The sequence below is a fragment of the Elgaria multicarinata genome, chromosome 3 (assembly GCF_023053635.1).
Source record: "Elgaria multicarinata webbii isolate HBS135686 ecotype San Diego chromosome 3, rElgMul1.1.pri, whole genome shotgun sequence".
Taxonomy (NCBI): domain Eukaryota; kingdom Metazoa; phylum Chordata; class Lepidosauria; order Squamata; family Anguidae; genus Elgaria; species Elgaria multicarinata.
Window position 1 is genome coordinate 48,790,142 of NC_086173.1, and position 17,579 is coordinate 48,807,720.

Sequence of the window (17,579 nt, forward strand, 5' to 3'; positions counted from 1 at the left end):
AGGGGGAAGTGATGGAGAGCATATTAGTTATGCTTAACAACAAGTGATGGAAGTTTGGATGTGATGCAGCAATACCCTAGAGCAGTTTCCCCTCAAGTCTTTGGGTATGCAGATTTGCACTGCTGCAAAAGGTGAATTTCACAAGCCACCTCTTGACCTCCACCATCCCTGTACCTGGTGTGAGCCCTATTTCCCTTGTCACACTCACTGTCCCATAGCAGACCTCCCAGATACTGAACAAAGAGGCAAAACCATGGTCAGTTTCATGATTTTATTTGACCGTCAGAAAAGGGGGAGCTGATGATTCCAAATCTGTTAATCCAGATCTAACGATGTACAGACAAAAATGCATCAAATCAATTTAAGAAAAACAAACTCCTCTAAGGGAGGGAGTAGGGAAAAGAGTCGGGGGCAGAGACGTAGCTACGAAAGAGAACCACACACACGCTTGGTCCCAGTTCTAGCACAACTTTGGGACTCACAGTAGCCCATAGAGTAGGGCTGCTGAGCTGGAACATGCCCACCTGGCAAGCAGAGGGAATCGGGCCGCTCCTGCTTCTGAATGCCAGGTCTGTGGGGTTTTGCTGGGGCGGCTAGGTTGTTCGGGCATCATGAAGGAAGAGAATCTAATCAAGGCAATAATAAATACTGACAGGCCAGGCACATGATTTCAAAAGGCTGAACAGATACATAAGGCATTCTCTGCTCTTGAATATTTGTCCATAGCAAGCTTTTTGTTCAGATCTGGTGAGGAGAAGCAGCTGAGCTAGGCCAATACATCTTCTAGCCCTGAAAACCAGAGGCTGCCCTGGGACTTCAGTGCTTTGCAGCCAGTTTGGGTGCGATAGAACTAACCGAGAGAGGACAGTGGCACTAGTAACTTGTAGGCCCACCAACAGGGCCCCTCTCTCTCTCCCTAGCTGGAAGCAAGTGTTTCTCTGGCCCCGGGGAACCTGCAAGGAAAGCAGCCTGAACCCTGCTTAAGCTCTTGGGAGACATCAGCCTCAGCAGGATGGTCATCTGGCCAGAAGATGTGCATCAGGAGAAGGGAGGGGTGTGTGTGGACGGGAGTGGAGCACATATAAAAAAGTGTAACGAGGTCGGGAGGCCCCACCCAGGAGGATGTATGTTACACACATTAAGGCATCATGGTTACAGGAAACCATCACAAATGGAAAGCCACCCTGTGTCCCCAGAGGAGAAAGGGCAGGCCATGAACATGATTTGGGCCAGGAAACAAGTGGGGCAGCAGGCAGTTGAGAGCTCTGCATGATTCCTCAGCACCTCCTCCTTGCCCAGAGGCAGGAGCGCCTCCAAATCCTCTTCCCTGGAGACAAGCAGGCAGGCAGGCAGATCGCTCCCCCTTCTACCACCTGCCTGAAATGTATTCAAACGCATCAAAAGCAGCAGACCTCTTTTTCAGAGGAAGGACAGGGAGCACTTCTGCCTCTGTGCTTGGGACAGACAGTGCCGGTTTGGTCAATTTCTTTCACTGATCCTTGGGAGGAAACACATCTGGGAAGGGGGAGGGGGATGGCAATCAAGCCAGGTCTTCCTGGTGAGCTAAAAATGGGAAGGGAGAAGGGAAGGGTGTCCAATGCCAGCACTTTGGTACAGGGTGGGGTTTCTATTGTAGCCACTGTCTGAGCAACTCTTGGGATTTGGCTATGGAAGGGGCTAATCCTTCCATTCCTTCTTGATGTTCAGGTTCCACTCCCAGGAAAGGTGGTCTGTCTTATCATCATCTGTAAATTTGGATCGGATGTTGTAACTGCCTCGGGCCAGCATACCCTTGGGGGCTTCCTCCATGGGGGTCAGGAACTCGTATTCCTCGGCTCGTGGCCCATAGCTCCCGACCATGTAGTCAGTCTTATCAACTGGAAGGAGAGGGATGGGGGAGAGGAGAGAAACAGACATCAGCCATGAACCACCAGAAACAAAGAGTTGCTGAGATGTGTCAATAGATCTCCAAAGTGAAAAGGGAAAAAAATCCAGCAAGCCTCCTGAAGCAGCCAGACTTGTCTACTGCTCTGCCTCCTCCATCAGTGGCATTCAAGCAGGAGTGACACATTCTTTGTATCAGGGCTTGCGCCAAGCTCCATTTTTATTAAGGAGATCTTCTTTCCACCAACAGTAGACACAGCTCCTCTGAAAGGCCACTTGGCTAACTGCTAAGGCTTTCCCCGCCCCTCCTCTGTGAAGGCGGAGGAGATTAAAAGAATGGGATCCACAGCACAAAGCTTTGCACTTACTTTTTACTCCTTTCCTGAAGGTGTGCTGAATGTACTTCAATCCTGAAACAATCTCCTTATTCACCTAAATAGACAAGAGACTATGTCAGCCAACGCACGCTTCTCTTGACACACACCCTCCCCAAACCCAGAGCGATATGTTTAGTTATTCTTTGACAGCCACTAACAGCACCCACAGGAGATCTTACCAGAAAGGAGATTTTTATCTGGTACTCCACGCCTTCCTTGAGCACAAACGACTGCTTCTTGAAACATTCCAGGTCACCTGAACGGCACGGAGAAGACAGGAATCAGACACGGAAAACATCCTCCAAAAGTTTCATGGATCAGACCAAAAATCTATCTAGTCCAGCATTCTGTAGCTACAGTGGCCAACCAGCTGCCTGTGGGAAGCCCCCTCCTGATGTTCCCTAATAACTGGCATACTCTGATACTGGAGGCAACAGATAGCTATCAAGACTAGTAGCCATTGATAGCCTTCTCCTCCAGGAATTTGCCTAATCCCCTTTTAAAGCAAGATGAACACACCAAGAAAAGTGTCAGATTTGTGGTGTGAATGATTGATAGCACAATGACGAGTAGCCACTGGCAGCCTAATAGCTCAAAATTATTATTAAGCAAAAGACAGTGAATGCACTTCAATTAGCATTATTAGCCTTAAAGGCTGGCCACAACCTCCATGGAAGTGGAGCTTTGAGCTCTAGCTTGCTCACACTAACATCACCCTCCTGACTGACAGTGTCCATGGCACACATCTCTCTATTTAGCAAGAGCCAAAATAGCACCAATGAGACTAGTGCCATTCTGGGATTGTTCCAACACCAATGCAAGCCACCCAGACCAGACACCACAGAAGGATGTGTGTACTAAGCTGTTTTGCAAACAATTCTGCTAAAGCGCCACCCATAACACGGATGGGTTTGTTTTGAGTCTACCATGGTCTGAAATAATTGGCATCTGTCCAAACACTTATCAGGTCAAGAATATCTTTGGCAACCCACTTTCCCAACTAGTATGTCTCCACAGCTCACAAACCCAACATCTGCTCAACGAAATTTGGCAAACTCTTCCCAGCATTCAAACCTAGAGATAAGATCTTCCACCAATGTTACTCAGGTGTGCACCTGTTTCTGGATCACTGCTCGCCCACCAACAGGCAGCCAGCTGGATTGAAATATTGGCTATTCTATTTCATTGCTCTGAAACTACATGCTAGTTTGTCCTATGGGCCTACACTGAACCTTACAAAAGCCCCTGCTCCACATGAGGCAAGATGAGCCTTAAAACCAAGACACAGGGGCAAATCTGCAGCAAAGCATCTCTTCCAAAGGGCTCTCCAAGTCTGAAAACGACATTTTCACGTCAAAACTGGGGACAAAGCAAATGCTTAGAATGAGTCCCCCACATAGTTTGGTAGGGAAAAGAGTAGTTGGCTGTTCCCAGTGCAGTGTGGGTGCAACGCAGTGCTGGCTGCAATACTGAGCCAGGCCACTCTACCTTTATAGGGCAGGCAGTATGTTCTGATTTACCTTTCTTACCTTTCAGGTCCAACTCCAAGGGGCCAGGAGCAGTGGCGCAAACCAGAGTCAGTTTTGTTACCACCACATTTGGAGTGGTGGGATCTGAAAGGCATAAAGTAAGACAGTAAGCAGACCAATCCCTTCGTCTTATATTTGACAGCCACAGGCACGGGTCTTGCAGCAAAGCTGCAAGCTTGGCCCACAGCGACAGCAAGATCAGCGTTGTCCGATGCGCATGTTACGTAACAAAACTCCCGGCACTCAAGGAGCGCTTGCCTTTCTTTGAAGAGAAGCTGATAACACTCTGGATTGAAGTGGCTGAAAGCATGGAGGGATCCCAAGGTTTACTCTTATGCCATGGTGGACAACTTGTGGTCCTCCACATGTTATGGGACTGAAACTCTCATCATATCTGAATACTGGATAGGGCGAATGGAAGTTGCAGCCCTCTATATCTGGAAGAAGTCACATTGGTGACTCCTTCTTTGCGTCTTCACTTTCATGATCCCCTGGTCCCTATACTTTCTTCTCCCCTAGCGCCTCTGCTTCTTCCTCCATTTCAGGCTCTTTCAAGATGGTGACTTTTGACTTTTGTCTTAGGCCTGTTTTACTTGCAGAGTTTATTCTGAGTCTACTGCTTCAGATGGTCTGTAGGCAGCACAAAACCGCTGCTTCTTACCAGCAGCCACTCTCCCTCCAAGACAATCCATTGCAGGAGAAAATAATGGATGCGATTGCTCTCAGGAAAACCACCCACCCCCGGACACGTGACCTGGACCAACTGCATTGCCCAGCCACATCCAGATGGAAGAGGAAAATCCTCGCTTTCAGGGAGCACTGGGCTATTTGAGGATGGGGCAGGTTTCAGCACCTTCACACCAGCCCTCTCCAACTGGATGTCCTCCAGGGGTGTGAAGACTGCAATTTCCATCATTCCTAGCCAACATGAAGGGCACCATATTGGGGAAGGCTGATCTATGCATTACTGTGACAGAGTCAAAGTGGACTATAAGATTTTAAAAAGCATCGTGTTTGCCTGCACAAGCTAAAATTTGCTTGATAACAGCAGAAAAAAGGGGAGGAAGTGCAATTCAGGGCAAAGCGATGGAGCGTATGTTGCTTCCATGGAGTTTGCCATATGTGCCTAAGGAGCGCATATGAATAAGAGCCGCAATACTCCCATTAATCCAAGCCTGCTTGGCCATCCACAGGAGCCTTCCCCAACCTGGTGCCCTCCAGATGTTTTGGACTACAACTCTCAGCATTCCAGACCATTCGCCATCTTGACTAGGACTGATGCGAGTTGCAGTCCAACATATCTGGAGGGCACCAGTTCGAAGGCGGCTGCTTCACACATACTCACACAGCGTATGCCCTCCCAGGACTCACTCACCAGCGGCAATGGCGACATTTCCCAGCAGGACCTCTTTGTACTTGCGCAAGCTCTCGTCATCCTTATCCAGCTCCTGGATCTCCTGGATGCTCTTTTGGGCAGGGGGTTTGTAGTTCACCGAGTGTTCATCCTCCTCATTCTCAGCAGCAATCTGGGCCAGCTGTTCAGGGGTGGGTTCTTGTTCGGCCATCTCTGCAACCGTGACCTGTGTCTGGAGAGCATATATACACACAAGGACATGAACTAACACCTCTGCAGACAACGCACCGAGGAAGAGTCAGGCCTGCTCTCTGCACGGGGAAAACCCTTGCTCAGAAATTAAGAGCCCAGCCCAGGAACTGCTCTTTGTTGGCTTTCTGAGTGGCCAGCTTGGTGTAGGAGCCCTCTGAGGGAATCAGAAGACAGCAAGTTCATAGCTGAAGCACTCCCATCCTCAAGAAAAGCAGCACAAGGTGGGACCCTCTGCAATTTGCCCCGTGGTGCTGAAGCAAGAGCTCCTTTGCAGCATGGGTAGCTTCTACCCCATCCCCATCAAGAATTGGAAGCAGATCAAGTAAGCAATAAGGTGACTGCTCTGTTCTAGCGCATCACTTGCATGCCAGCTCAAGCAGCAAACCCCGGCCCAAGTAAGCCAACAGCCCCACAATTAACAGCAGCTGCCTGCCTACTTTGTGAACAGTGATCTGTCGGGGGCGGGAAGGAGGGAGATGGGGGACTCAATGCAGCTGATTGCAGACTCCCAAGGCTAACCAGGGCCAGTGAAGGCAGCTGCTATTTGGGGTGGGGGTTGGGTGTGTGTGTGTGTGTGTGTGTGTGTGAAAGAGAGAGAGAGAGAGAGGAATGGGGGTGGGGTAAGCTTCCAGGCACTCTCAGGACAATGAATAGGAAGCTATTGTGTTGGGTGGCAAAAGTAACCATGGTTAAGGAAGCTTGCTGCCATTAGAAACCCCATTTCAGACACTCCCAACTCCTCCGCATGCTACAAAAAGCCCAACTCATCCCAGGGAGTTCTCTTGAAGGGTGAGAAACAAGCTGAGGTAACATTTAAAAGGCTGGGGAATTTTTCCATCCTTGTCCTGCTGGCAACCAGTGAGCCCGAGGCTCCGGCATTCAGCAACCAATGCTGATTCAGGGATGTAGTAGTCTCCTCTGTCGCCTCCCCCCACAGCTCCAATGCTTCCTCTTGTGCCTCTCCTCCTTGGATTCACTTTACATAAATATGCAGAGGTCAGGAGAAGGGCTAGCATCTTGCCAGGAGATACTAGCCAAAGTTAAGGGAACTCAGTGTGTGTGGTGTGTGTGTATGAGAGAGAGATCACTTGAAACCTGGAACAAACACACAGCCAGTTCAGCTGCCCAGTGATACATTGCTGCCGAAGTACAAACTCATTTGCACAGTGTAAAGGGGGAGCAAGATCAGACAGGGAGGAGCCCATGTCTGACTATAAGTTGAGATGAATCCAGATGCTTTGCCTCAAAAGATGAAAAACAGGAACAAGCACCGGGGTGCTCTATTAATCCCCCTTAAACACATTTGACTTCCACACTTAATGAAAGCCTTGTTGGGTGAGAAGGCAGAAGCTCTCTGCTTAAGCTGATGAGATTTCAGCAAAGGCATTTGCTACTCATAGGAACATAAGCAGCTGCTTTAAACTGAGTTAGACCATTGGTCCATTTAGCTCAATCTTGGCTCCAATGACTAGCATCAGCTCTTGAAGGTTTGAGCTGGGGATGTCCAGATAAACCTGACTTTCTGCATGCAAAGAATGTGCTCCACCACTGGGCTATAGCCCTTTCCCCAGTCCTTTTGAATCTTAGGGGCAGGAAACGTGCGGTCTTCCAGATGTTGTTGGACTGCAACTCCCATCAGCCCTACCCAGCACAGCCAATGGTAAGGGATGATGGGAGTTGCAGTTCAGCAACATCTGGAGGGTTACATGTTCCCCAATCTATGGTCTAGGTTTGAAAGCTCTGGTAGTTTGTATGCCTTCCAGTCCTAGGACCATAGGAAACCATTAGAACCAAACACCTAGTTGAAAAGTGATGCTTCTTTGGCATTTCTTATTCTTGAGAAAGCTCACTTATTGATTTAATGAGGCTAGCTACTATGAAAAACACACACACACACACACACACACACACACCAGCCTCTTCTTTTTAATAGCTCAGGCAATTGTGATGCATCCTTGTTGCAAAGGGGTATGGTTTAAATATTTTTTACTGCAGCAGCATTCTTACTACAATTTAATGTTGGTTAAATAAAAACACTCAAACCAATCTTTTCACAGATTTTCTTTTGGGGGTAGGGGGAGAAGAGGAAAAACGACACAATTCTGAGAAACCAGAACAGTAAACCCAAAGAAACAGCTTCCTTTGCTGGATGTCAGCTGCCTTAAGGGCACTGACACTGTAATAAATATTCAGTAGCAATATATCTCAGCCAATGTATTTATACAGGTCTTAGGGCTTAAGCCCAGACAACTGGGGAGCGAACAACCAGGTATGTCCCACTTCAAAAGGGTTTTGCTACCCAGGGGTGAGGCATAGGAAGATCCTGGCAGCTTAGAGCACTATTGCCTGCCAGGAGCACACTGTGTGCAGCACCAACCCACTCTCGTGCAGCCAATGGCCCCCGTCCCCCTCCTTCCACCAACTGCAGTAAACATTTCACAAAGAATTCAGGAATTAAGGCATAAAAGGTGTAGGAAAAGCTAACAGGGGAGGGCGGGCTCCTGTGTGATCTTGTGGACTACACAGAATATGCAGTTGTCTGCCCTGTCTTTTAAGTGTTCTCTGGTAAGCAAGGTGGCCCCTTTCCCAGTCCACAGGGCCTGCAAGGGGGAGCATCCAGCAAGTAGCAGCATTCTCCTCACCCCCAGCTAGAGTACTCCTTTAAGGCAGAGCAGCTGGCTGTCATGACTGGAAGTAGAAAACATAGCCCAGCCCTACACCATGGAAAGCAGCACACGCCTCCCCTTCCAATCAGGAAGCTGGCTCGTTCCCCAAGGGTGTGTCCGCATGCCTAGGACATTACGGAAATGCTGCTACCCCTGGCACAGCTCAGCTGCTTTCTTACGTGCAGCATGAGGCCGACCAGCTATCTCCCTCTCCCTAAAAGCAGCCAAGAGGCATTCCGCACTGGCCACCAGGAGAAGTAGACTCTACACCATTTGTACCACCACCTTGTGGCCCCAAACTATACTGCTAGACTCAATGTCACCCTTCCTCCCACCCCATCCCCTTCAAAAGGACACAGACGCATTTCTGGGCCACAACTTAGAAGACAGGCTAGGAAGCTGCTTTATAGCCTTTCAGACTCTTGGTCCATCTAGCCCAGTACTGTCAACACGGACTGGCAGCCATGGCTCTCCAGGGATTCACCTAGCTGGAGGTGCCAGGCACTGAACCCAGGACCTTCTACATGCAAAGCAGGTGCTCTCGCACTGAGCTACAGCCCTTTCTGATGAAGACTTGTCAAACACAGCCTCCAACTCCCACTCTAGAATCTACGTGCGCATTACAGATTACCCCCACGTGTGAACCTCACTGCTTTTGAGAAAATGAAGTCATGTACACAGACTGTGCACACTTCAGATGAAGAGTTTAGACTAGGGGTAGGCAATCTGGTGCCCTCCAAATGTTCTAGACTACTACTTGCATAATTCCTAACAGGCCATGTTGGCAAGGGTTTTGAGAGTTGTAGACCAAAACATTTGAGGGGTACCAGGATGCCCACTCCTGCTTTAGGCAGCAGCTATCAGAATCGGATTGTATGATTTAGCCATTCATAAAATGTAGAGGAGCCCTAGCAGCGTTATCGCAAAACAGGAGGACGGGTGCCTCTCACACCCCTCAGGCCAAGAGCCTAATCCCCTCAAGCAGCCTTCCCCAACCTGGTGCCCTCCAGGTGTTTAGGATTACAGCTCCCATCACCCCTGGCCACTGGGAATTGTAGTCTAACACATCTGAAAGGCGACTCTCAAGACCACTGGTAACAGCAGCTTAGAAAGCGGCTTCGATTGCCAAGACTCCTAAGGAAGGCAGACACCGCAGCCTGGCCCCACAGCCCATGAGGGAGTGCACTGTCCTAGAAAGCAGATCTACAGCTGCTTCTCTTCCAGCTGCACAGCAGATTTGCAGTTAGCAATAGCAAAAGGAAAAGTGCCAGTCATGCTGTGCGGCTGTAGTAGAACAGAGAAGCCTTTGGGAGGTGGCAGCGACAAGCTCTTGTGTCCCAAGGCAGGGTGCAGCCTGCCTTCACACCAGCTCACAGAACCCCTGCCCATATTAGCAGGAGTGGTTGCAAACCAGAGGGGAAGGTCAAGTTCCAGCAAAAAGCTTGCCCCAGCCTTTTGGGAGCAGCTTACTAAGGGTCAGTTGGATAAAGACAGCCTAGAAGAAACAAAGGCCCTTTATCTGCCATTTCCAGGTGGCAGGCAAAACACCAGCCGATTCATTTTGATCACAGTCTCCGGCACAGTGTTCCTAAAACCTACAGTGGTTGAGGTGGTGTGTGCAAAACTAGAAACATCTTAAAAGGAGACTCTGCAGCTGGAATTAAACTCTCCATCTCCTCAAGGAGAAAAGAGGGGAACAGAGCTACAAATTCTCGCAAGGCAGAGGGCCCAGTACTGCAAGCAGCAAAGAGTACAAGTATAGGGAGGGGGGAAAAGATTCCCATAGGAAACATGTGGTATTGTTTTAAGGTTTCCGGGAAGCCCTGCAACAAAGCTAACTAATGCAGAGAAAGGCTCTGGCACTAAAAGTTTTGTATGGCATACACTTACATGACTAGAACCCTCTGCAGTCAGAGGAAATGCACCCTCAGTTTGAAAATACACATACATACATACACACAGACTATGAGGATATGTTTCATGCATCAGATGGCTTTAATACATGAAAATTTATAGCACAATAAATTAGTTAGCCTCCAGAAGTTTTATTTATTTACATTTATATACCGCCCCACAGCCGAAGCTCTCTGGGCGGTTCACAAAAGCTAAAAACAGTAAACATTAAAAATATACAAAATTTAAAAACCATCAGAGACATGAAAACAGTATAAAAAGAGTTTTAGGCAACTCCCAGGATTCATGAGCATTGACCTTATTGGCTGGAGCCGATGGGGATTGTAGTTGAAAACAGCTTGGGAAAAGCTGCCACGATATTCCAGTATATGGAAAGATGGAATACACATGAGCCATAAGACAAGTGCATACAAGTAGAGCACAAACCAAAATGATTAACTGTCATTGCACACAGAATCAAACATTTACATAACTTCCTTGATTTATGTGACCCTACAAAAGTAGATCTGTCTGGGATCAAACCATAAATCAAGTTTTACAAGCTTAATCTTCCACGGAGAACATGGTCAGGGTGGTACCAATAAGCATGTAGACCCATGTAAGTCATGGAATTTGGCATCCTGAAAGTTACAGGTTTCTTTTAAAACCAAGTTTCTGGTCATCCTAGTTGTAAGGAGCATCTTAGAAACACACAGGCAGTATTTGCTGGAAACCAAGAAATGTGAAGGGCCAGAAAGCAAGATGAGAATTCCTGATCATCATCCACACTACCAAGCTAGCTACAGCTTCTACCCTGCTTATTATTCAAACATTCCAAACTTTTCAGCTTGAAAGAAAATTATACATGAGTTGTGGAATTTATTTTGGGCACATTTCCTTGGCACAGGAGTTGTTGTTTTTTAAAAAAAGAAACCTAATACATGTAAACCTGACTATGGAGTAATCTTGAACTTTTTTTCTAAAGCAGTGCAATGGCCCATGACCCACAACTTCCTTGTCTTTAATTACTGGTACTTGGGAGAATCAGGGTTTCCTGTATGTGACAATCCTTTGCTACCAATGTAGAACATATGCTCCTTCTGTCACACTTAACCTGCTGGGTATTGCATTGGTCTACCAAAGCTATTTATATCAGCACATTTAAGAGATTACATCCATACATGGAGTCATTTCAAGAATTAGTGCAAATCTACATAAAGCCCAATTCTGGACTGTGTAATGTTAACTGGATTTATCTAGTGCTCATGAGTGTATCCTTTCAGAATTAGTCCACGTTCTCCACCAAAACTGCACTGATTACTGGAAATTTACCCCATATTTTCTAGAAGAAATAGGAGACTAAAATATAAAAAGCTCAAAAGAAGTTGTATAAGATTATATTTTATCCCGGTTGTACTGGCAAAGCCACCTATATATTGCGGCGTGAGGGAAGGAAAAACGGATTAACTACTACTTCTGGGACTACTAAGAATGCTTTCAGTACTAATATAGAACTGACATAAATTCTTTAGGAACAGGAGCACCTCTATCTAAATCTAATTACAGCTCTAGAAAAGCAGCTCAGCAAGTCTGTGCCTTATACACCTGAAACTGAGCTGCTATGACCATTAACATGGCCAACCCACGTAGAATAAGCCAATGTTGAATCTAATGATTTAAGGCCGCTCTTTGAGTACTTCAGATTAAAAACGGCAAATTAGTAACAAATTGAAAAGCTTGCCTGCCCTCAAGTGAGTAGGGTACCTAACTACATCCATAAAAGTTAGTAATTCAACACCAGATGGCTCACTCCATTCAGCAATAAAATGATCACTTCATTCATTGGGTTAGAGCAAAGCTGACTGACGAAGGACAGGGCATAGCAGCCTGCCACATATTACTGGTCAGATATTGGATTGATACTGTTAAGGTATATCAATGGCTCTAAACGATACACATTTTTATTCATGGAATGAATCTGACTCCAGGTAGGAATTTAATACACAACAAGATGTGCAAAATCTGGCATGTGTCTTTTGTTCTACACCTATCAGGCCATGGTACGAAACACACTCTCACTACACTTCACAGTAGGGTTAGCTCATTTTCCTATACAGATATTATCTCTGTATAGGGAAACGACAATGTGAAACAGCCCTTAGCTTGGCAGGACCGCAGCCAATGCCTTGGATCTATTACACAGCCAATATGCATTCTGGGGCACCAGGGCAACTTATTTGCAGCTGCTTGATAGCACTGCTCCCAGCTTCTTCCTTTCCCAACCTGGCACCCTCCAGATGTGTTAGAATTACAACTCCCAGCACCCCACAACACATCTGGAGGGCACTAGGTTGGGAAAAGCAGGTGAAGTCCCTACAGGCAGACCTTTCTTACTCATCCAGCCTTAACAACATATGATCATTCTTTGGAAGCTTCTAAAGGAAAGGAGGGGCCCATTGGAAGCAAAGTCTCAAGGCCTTCTAAGAAAGCACAATCCAGATTAATCATATGGCGACACAGACATGAGGAACGTTCAGCATTGCAGGGAAGATACAGGGCTTTGCCACCTGGGAAATTTACTGCCAAGGAGAAGTGAGAACAGAAGCCTCTTACACGAATGGTCCCCAAGGCTGAGCCACTAATTCACTTTGGCAGATGGTTCCATTTGAAGATCCCATTAGCCTGAGAGATAATGCACTACGCTGCAGGGAGAGAGAAAGGGATCAGTGGGGAGTCTGGACAACCCTCTTATATGCACAAATGAGCTGGAGGTGCAAGAAACCACTGATTGCCAAATCCTGTAATTCACACTGGCTTCTCCCACATCTACTAGCATTTTCAGCGGAATGGCAATGGCTTTGTTGCAAGAGTTTCCAGCCTTCGGAGACTAAGAATATCCCAGTGCAGAATTCTTTTCATGAATATTCAAACATTCTGCAGCTTCCAAGGACTGGTTATCTTTGCCAGGATATGCGAAAGTGATATGGTATAGAATCCGGGAAGGAAAATGACAGATTCTGACCCATAGCCCGTGATCACCCACTTGATAACATTCACTGTGATCCAACCGATAGTAAACATTTGCTAAGCTGCAGCATATACAAGCTCTCTTACCATGGGAGCACAATAGCAGCAAATATTGACAAAGGCAAAAGTTAGGCATTTCAGGAGCCTTGGCTTTTACAGGAAATAGCACAGTGCCAATCTAGACTATTAGAAAAATCAGAGGCAGCAGAATGCTGGGGCTGAAGGTCAGCACTGTGTGTTGGCATAGAGCTTTGACGGAACGGAATGAAGGAGCTAGGACTGAATTAATAAGAGCCCTTGCAGAAGAGCACCACAAGACTGGCAAAGCAACCAAGATAATCTATTGCCAGGCATTTAAGAGCCTTGTGGCACAGTGCGCAGCTAGGCCACTATATCCAGGATCCATTAGCCTATGCTAAAATCTAATCACTATAATCCATGCCTTAACTACAGTTTCTGTATTTCCTGCAAAGCCTACAGGTAAAACAAAAATAAGAACTTCTTTTAAGCAGAAGAGAACAAAGTGGCTAGCTACATCAAGGATTAGGCTTCTACCCCATCATATTCCTCTCTATCATGCTTCACTGAGCACCAGAACTGACTACATTCCAGTTCTTCTCAAGTTTAGGTAAACTGGAATGTGGTCAATCTTGATCGCCCCTTTCTGCTTAGTCCCCTTTCAATGCCAGAGGGGCACTGCCAAAATTGGCTGCTAATTTTCCTTCTAAAAGGGGCTTCCCCTCCTACCATGCTGCCAAATTTTGGCACCAGAGCAAATGGCGGGGGGTGGGGGGAGAAAAAATGGCTAAGGGGTGCATATGGCTCACAGGCTATGTGTTGCCCACTCCTGCCCTAAACCGAACTCTGGGTAAAACAGTTAAGCCCCTCTGGAAGGAGCCTACAGAGCATCCAGGTTAGCTGAGGAAGGATGGATTAGGTTATCAGTATACTTCAAGAAGGGATGCAGACAAGGTCCTTATTGCATCTCAGCAGCTTTGCCCTTGCTATACACACAGATTGACAATTAGGAGGAACACTGTTTTAGAGCCTTTGTTCTCTATAGTGAGCGTTTATATACCATTTTTTGCAGGCCTGATAAGTTGGCACTGGATTGAAACGCACACCGTACAGCAACTTGCACAGATAACATTCTGTCTCCCACACTCAACACCTGCTACAGGTTAAGACTACAGAACACTCAGTACCACAATCTTTTTACTTAGAGTTTGAGGGCACCTATCTGGTATTGCTATGTTTATCTAGAAGACTGCTAGAAGAAGACTGCACATAGCCATCTTATATTAATTTATCAGTGTCACTAAATGTGATGCCAAAAAGTGACACGGTCCTAAGGCAAGAAAATTCACTTGCACATTAATTGGCAGAATGGATGTACGCCTGACCTTCCCTACGTTCAGTGACTTTTAGCCATAACTATGATCATACTGCCAACACCCTAGAATAACATATTACACTCTTCACCAAACTGGTGCCCTCCAAACATTTTGGACTTATATTCCCATCATCCTCTGCCAGCATGTTTAACAATCAGGAATGCTGGGAGTTGCAGTCTAAAACTTCTGGAAGGCACCAGGCCCCCATCTTGACGGCCTCAGGTCTGGCCCCGAGGCCCCCAAATTGGCACTCCTTCCCAGCATCTGCATGGGAAGGAGCGCCAATTTGGAGTTGCTGCTGCCACTGCTGGCAGAACCGAGGACAGGGGAGGAACAGGGCAACTGGCTCTCCTCCCTCTGAGCTCCCTATGGCTGCCCCGTTCCTCTCCCCTTCCCATTCTTTAAAAAATCTGTAGATGCAAAGGTTCGCATCTACAGATTAAAAATTAAAAACAGGGGGCAGAACAGGGCAGCCAGAGCGAGCTCAGAGAGAGGAGACCTGGCTGCCCCGTTCCTCCCCCCTCCACGGTGCTTGTCCTGGCAGCAGCGGCGGCCCCACTCCTCTCCTCCCACCCTCCATTTCTTTAAAATGTATTAATTGATTTACAGTATGGAGCCTGGAGCTCCCTACCTGCCTCCTTCCAACACCCCCTTTAAATGTTATTTCTTCTTAAAAAGGCTCCACAGAGGCGCAGAGCCTGGCTCCAAGCTAAAAAAGTCAGGGTAAGTACCTGACTTTTTTTAGCGTGGACCTTTGCCCCTGAATCCCTTCGGAGTGGCAGCTGCATCATGTAGATCACCTGCTGCCGCTCCAAAGCTACCCGGGGTAAAGCGCCCATGTAGATGAGACCCAGGTTGAGAAGGCTGACCTACTATTACCATGACAAGCTGCCTTTGAATGAGCAACACCTGCATGGCATACTTCTGGTCTATTTGTTATGCATGTCATCTGCCTCCTAACCTGTAGCAGTTAGCTCTAGCATTACAATGCAGTCTCTTTACAAGTTCCCACTATAATCTATAGACGGAGCCAATACAGAGACAGCAACTGCCAATACCAAGAAGCAGCCAAGTCTACGCAAGGCTCAACCATATAAAAATATGGAAGAAGCAATATAAAGCCATCTAATTACTTCCTTGAACCCAATCAAGGTTTAACCTGAGGAGCATCTAAATTATTTTGAGGAACAGAGAAAGCTGCTTTATACCGAGTCAGACCCTTGGTCCATCTAGCCCAGTATGGTCAACACTGACTGGTAGCAATGACTCTCCAGGGTTTCAGGCAGGATTCCTTTCCTCACCCTATTTGGAAAGGCTGGGGATCAAACCTGGGACCTTCTGCATGCAAAGCATGTGCTCCATCACACTGAGCTATGGCACCTAAGAGCTAGGGAATCCATATCTATTCCTGGCAAGAAAGATAATCAAACCGTTCTTACCTAGTTTCTGTCAAACTTATCCCACACGACTTCTTACAGTATTTGAATTAGTTTTTTGTGTTGTTAAGTGGAAGCATAAGCCTATTTCCTCTTGCAGATCTAATATATGCCTTCTTTAATGACTTTGATATGATACAATATGAATACCAGCACTTATTATTTTTTAAAAGAGGGATGCTAGTATTTCAAGGCTTCCTGACTGGCAGTTATTTACTCTGCCCTGAAAACTGCTCAGTCTAAACCTACAAACATAGCAATATGTTGGCTTGATCATGAAGGAAATGCACTCTGTACATTCTCTGTGACCTAACCTTAACACCCTAAGTGCTGGCTAAAATTAAGCCCTGATCCATACCCCAACTCACCAACAATCTCAGACAATAACATTTTCAAATGGCCTTCTGCAAAGACTCAGTTCAAGATCCACCAAGCCCTTCAAGGCAATGCAGTCATAAAACAAAATAAAACTATTACCGAACGTTTAGTAGCTGTTCAGGAAGAATCAATTCAATACAGAGGGTGGGGCCACGAAGTTCCGAAGTCTAGCAATACCTATCCAAAGAGCTGCACAACCAAGGCACCAACGGACCTAGCAATAAAAGCTACACCATGGAAGCTAGACGCTTAAAATAGAAAAGGAAGTTATCTAGTAAGAGGAAACCTGGATATGAAAATAGAAGAGCCTTCCCCATCCTGGCGCCCTCCAGATGTAGTGGACTACACTACAACCCCTATCACCCGTAGCCAGCATGGCCATTTGCATCATCTGGAGGGAGACGGATTGGGAAAACTGGAATAAGAGATATCGGATTACCAGGAAGAGGCGGGAAAGTATTATTCTATTCTCTCCCCCGCCCCGCCGTCAATCCAGCATAACAGACCCAGCAACAAGCACACTGCACTGGAGGAAGAATGTGTTAGCGGCGGCAGCGGCCCCGACAGCGAGGGTGTTAAGCGACAGAAGGCGAAAGCCACTTCGTCGGGGTAAGGAGTAGTAACCCTTATAACTGAAAGGCGGCAACTTCTAAAGCTCAGCAGATTCACGGGAAGAAACTCCCGGCACGTGTATTGCGAGAGTGACCCTGAATAAGGGCGCGTATCAACAAGCCCGCAGCAAGGGGGCGGCTCCACTTCGGGCAAAGAGCAAGCAGCCACAAGGTGCGGGGCGGCGACGGCCGCCGCCTCCAGACCAAAGGTGGGTGGAGAAGACAGGAAAAAGAGCAGGAGAGCCCACGCGCAGGAAGCAGCCTCCAGCCTTTCCCCTCCTCCCACCCCGAAGCAACCGCACTCTACCTACCTCGCGTGGCTCCTAGCGCTAGTTGCTGCTGCTTGTGCTGCTGCTGCTGCCGCCGCCGGTGACAAACGCCGCCCGCCACCGCCCAAATCCACCCCGCCCGAGCGCGCGCGCCCCCGCACTTCCGTGATACCCGCCCAACGTCACTTCCTACCATAAGTACGCGCCTCCCGGCTTAAGCACCACTTCCGACAAGCGGCCCAGGCGTTGGCTCCCAAAGCGGCGGGGGGGGGGCACTCAACAGGCGAGGAAAGGCCATAGAGAGAGCGCCCTGCGGCTAGAGCGTCTTCGTGCTCGCTCTTAAAAATATTGGGCAGTCGCCCTGCCCGCGCCCGGCAGCCATCTTGGGGTGGGAATGGCAGACTATTAGTTCCTGCAATACCGGGCGGGTCACGCTCTCCCATTGTGTGGAAAGAGGGAAGGAACCGCGCTCCTCTTCTAGCTTCCTCGCTGAAGGAGCTCGTTCAGCT

General features: G+C 47.6%; 1 protein-coding gene across 4 annotated transcripts; it reads right to left on the bottom strand.

Annotated features, from left to right (window-relative positions):
• Positions 1-257: 257 nt before the first annotated feature.
• Positions 258-17,309, bottom strand: ARHGDIA (Rho GDP dissociation inhibitor alpha). Of its 4 annotated transcripts, none has more exons than XM_063120166.1 (6): positions 17,264-17,309; positions 5,166-5,376; positions 3,782-3,874; positions 2,441-2,517; positions 2,253-2,316; positions 258-1,877 (listed from the first exon to the last, which is right to left on the bottom strand). In XM_063120166.1, the coding sequence occupies exons 1-6, from the start codon at positions 17,264-17,266 to the stop codon at positions 1,678-1,680; spliced, it is 648 nt and encodes a 215-aa protein (XP_062976236.1). In that variant the 5' UTR covers positions 17,267-17,309; the 3' UTR covers positions 258-1,677. The 4 variants fall into 4 exon arrangements, with proteins under 4 accessions (XP_062976236.1, XP_062976237.1, XP_062976238.1 ...); XM_063120167.1 differs by having other exon boundaries at positions 3,791-3,874; positions 17,264-17,305; XM_063120168.1 differs by lacking the exon at positions 17,264-17,309 and adding an exon at positions 17,113-17,213.
• Positions 17,310-17,579: the final 270 nt, after the last annotated feature.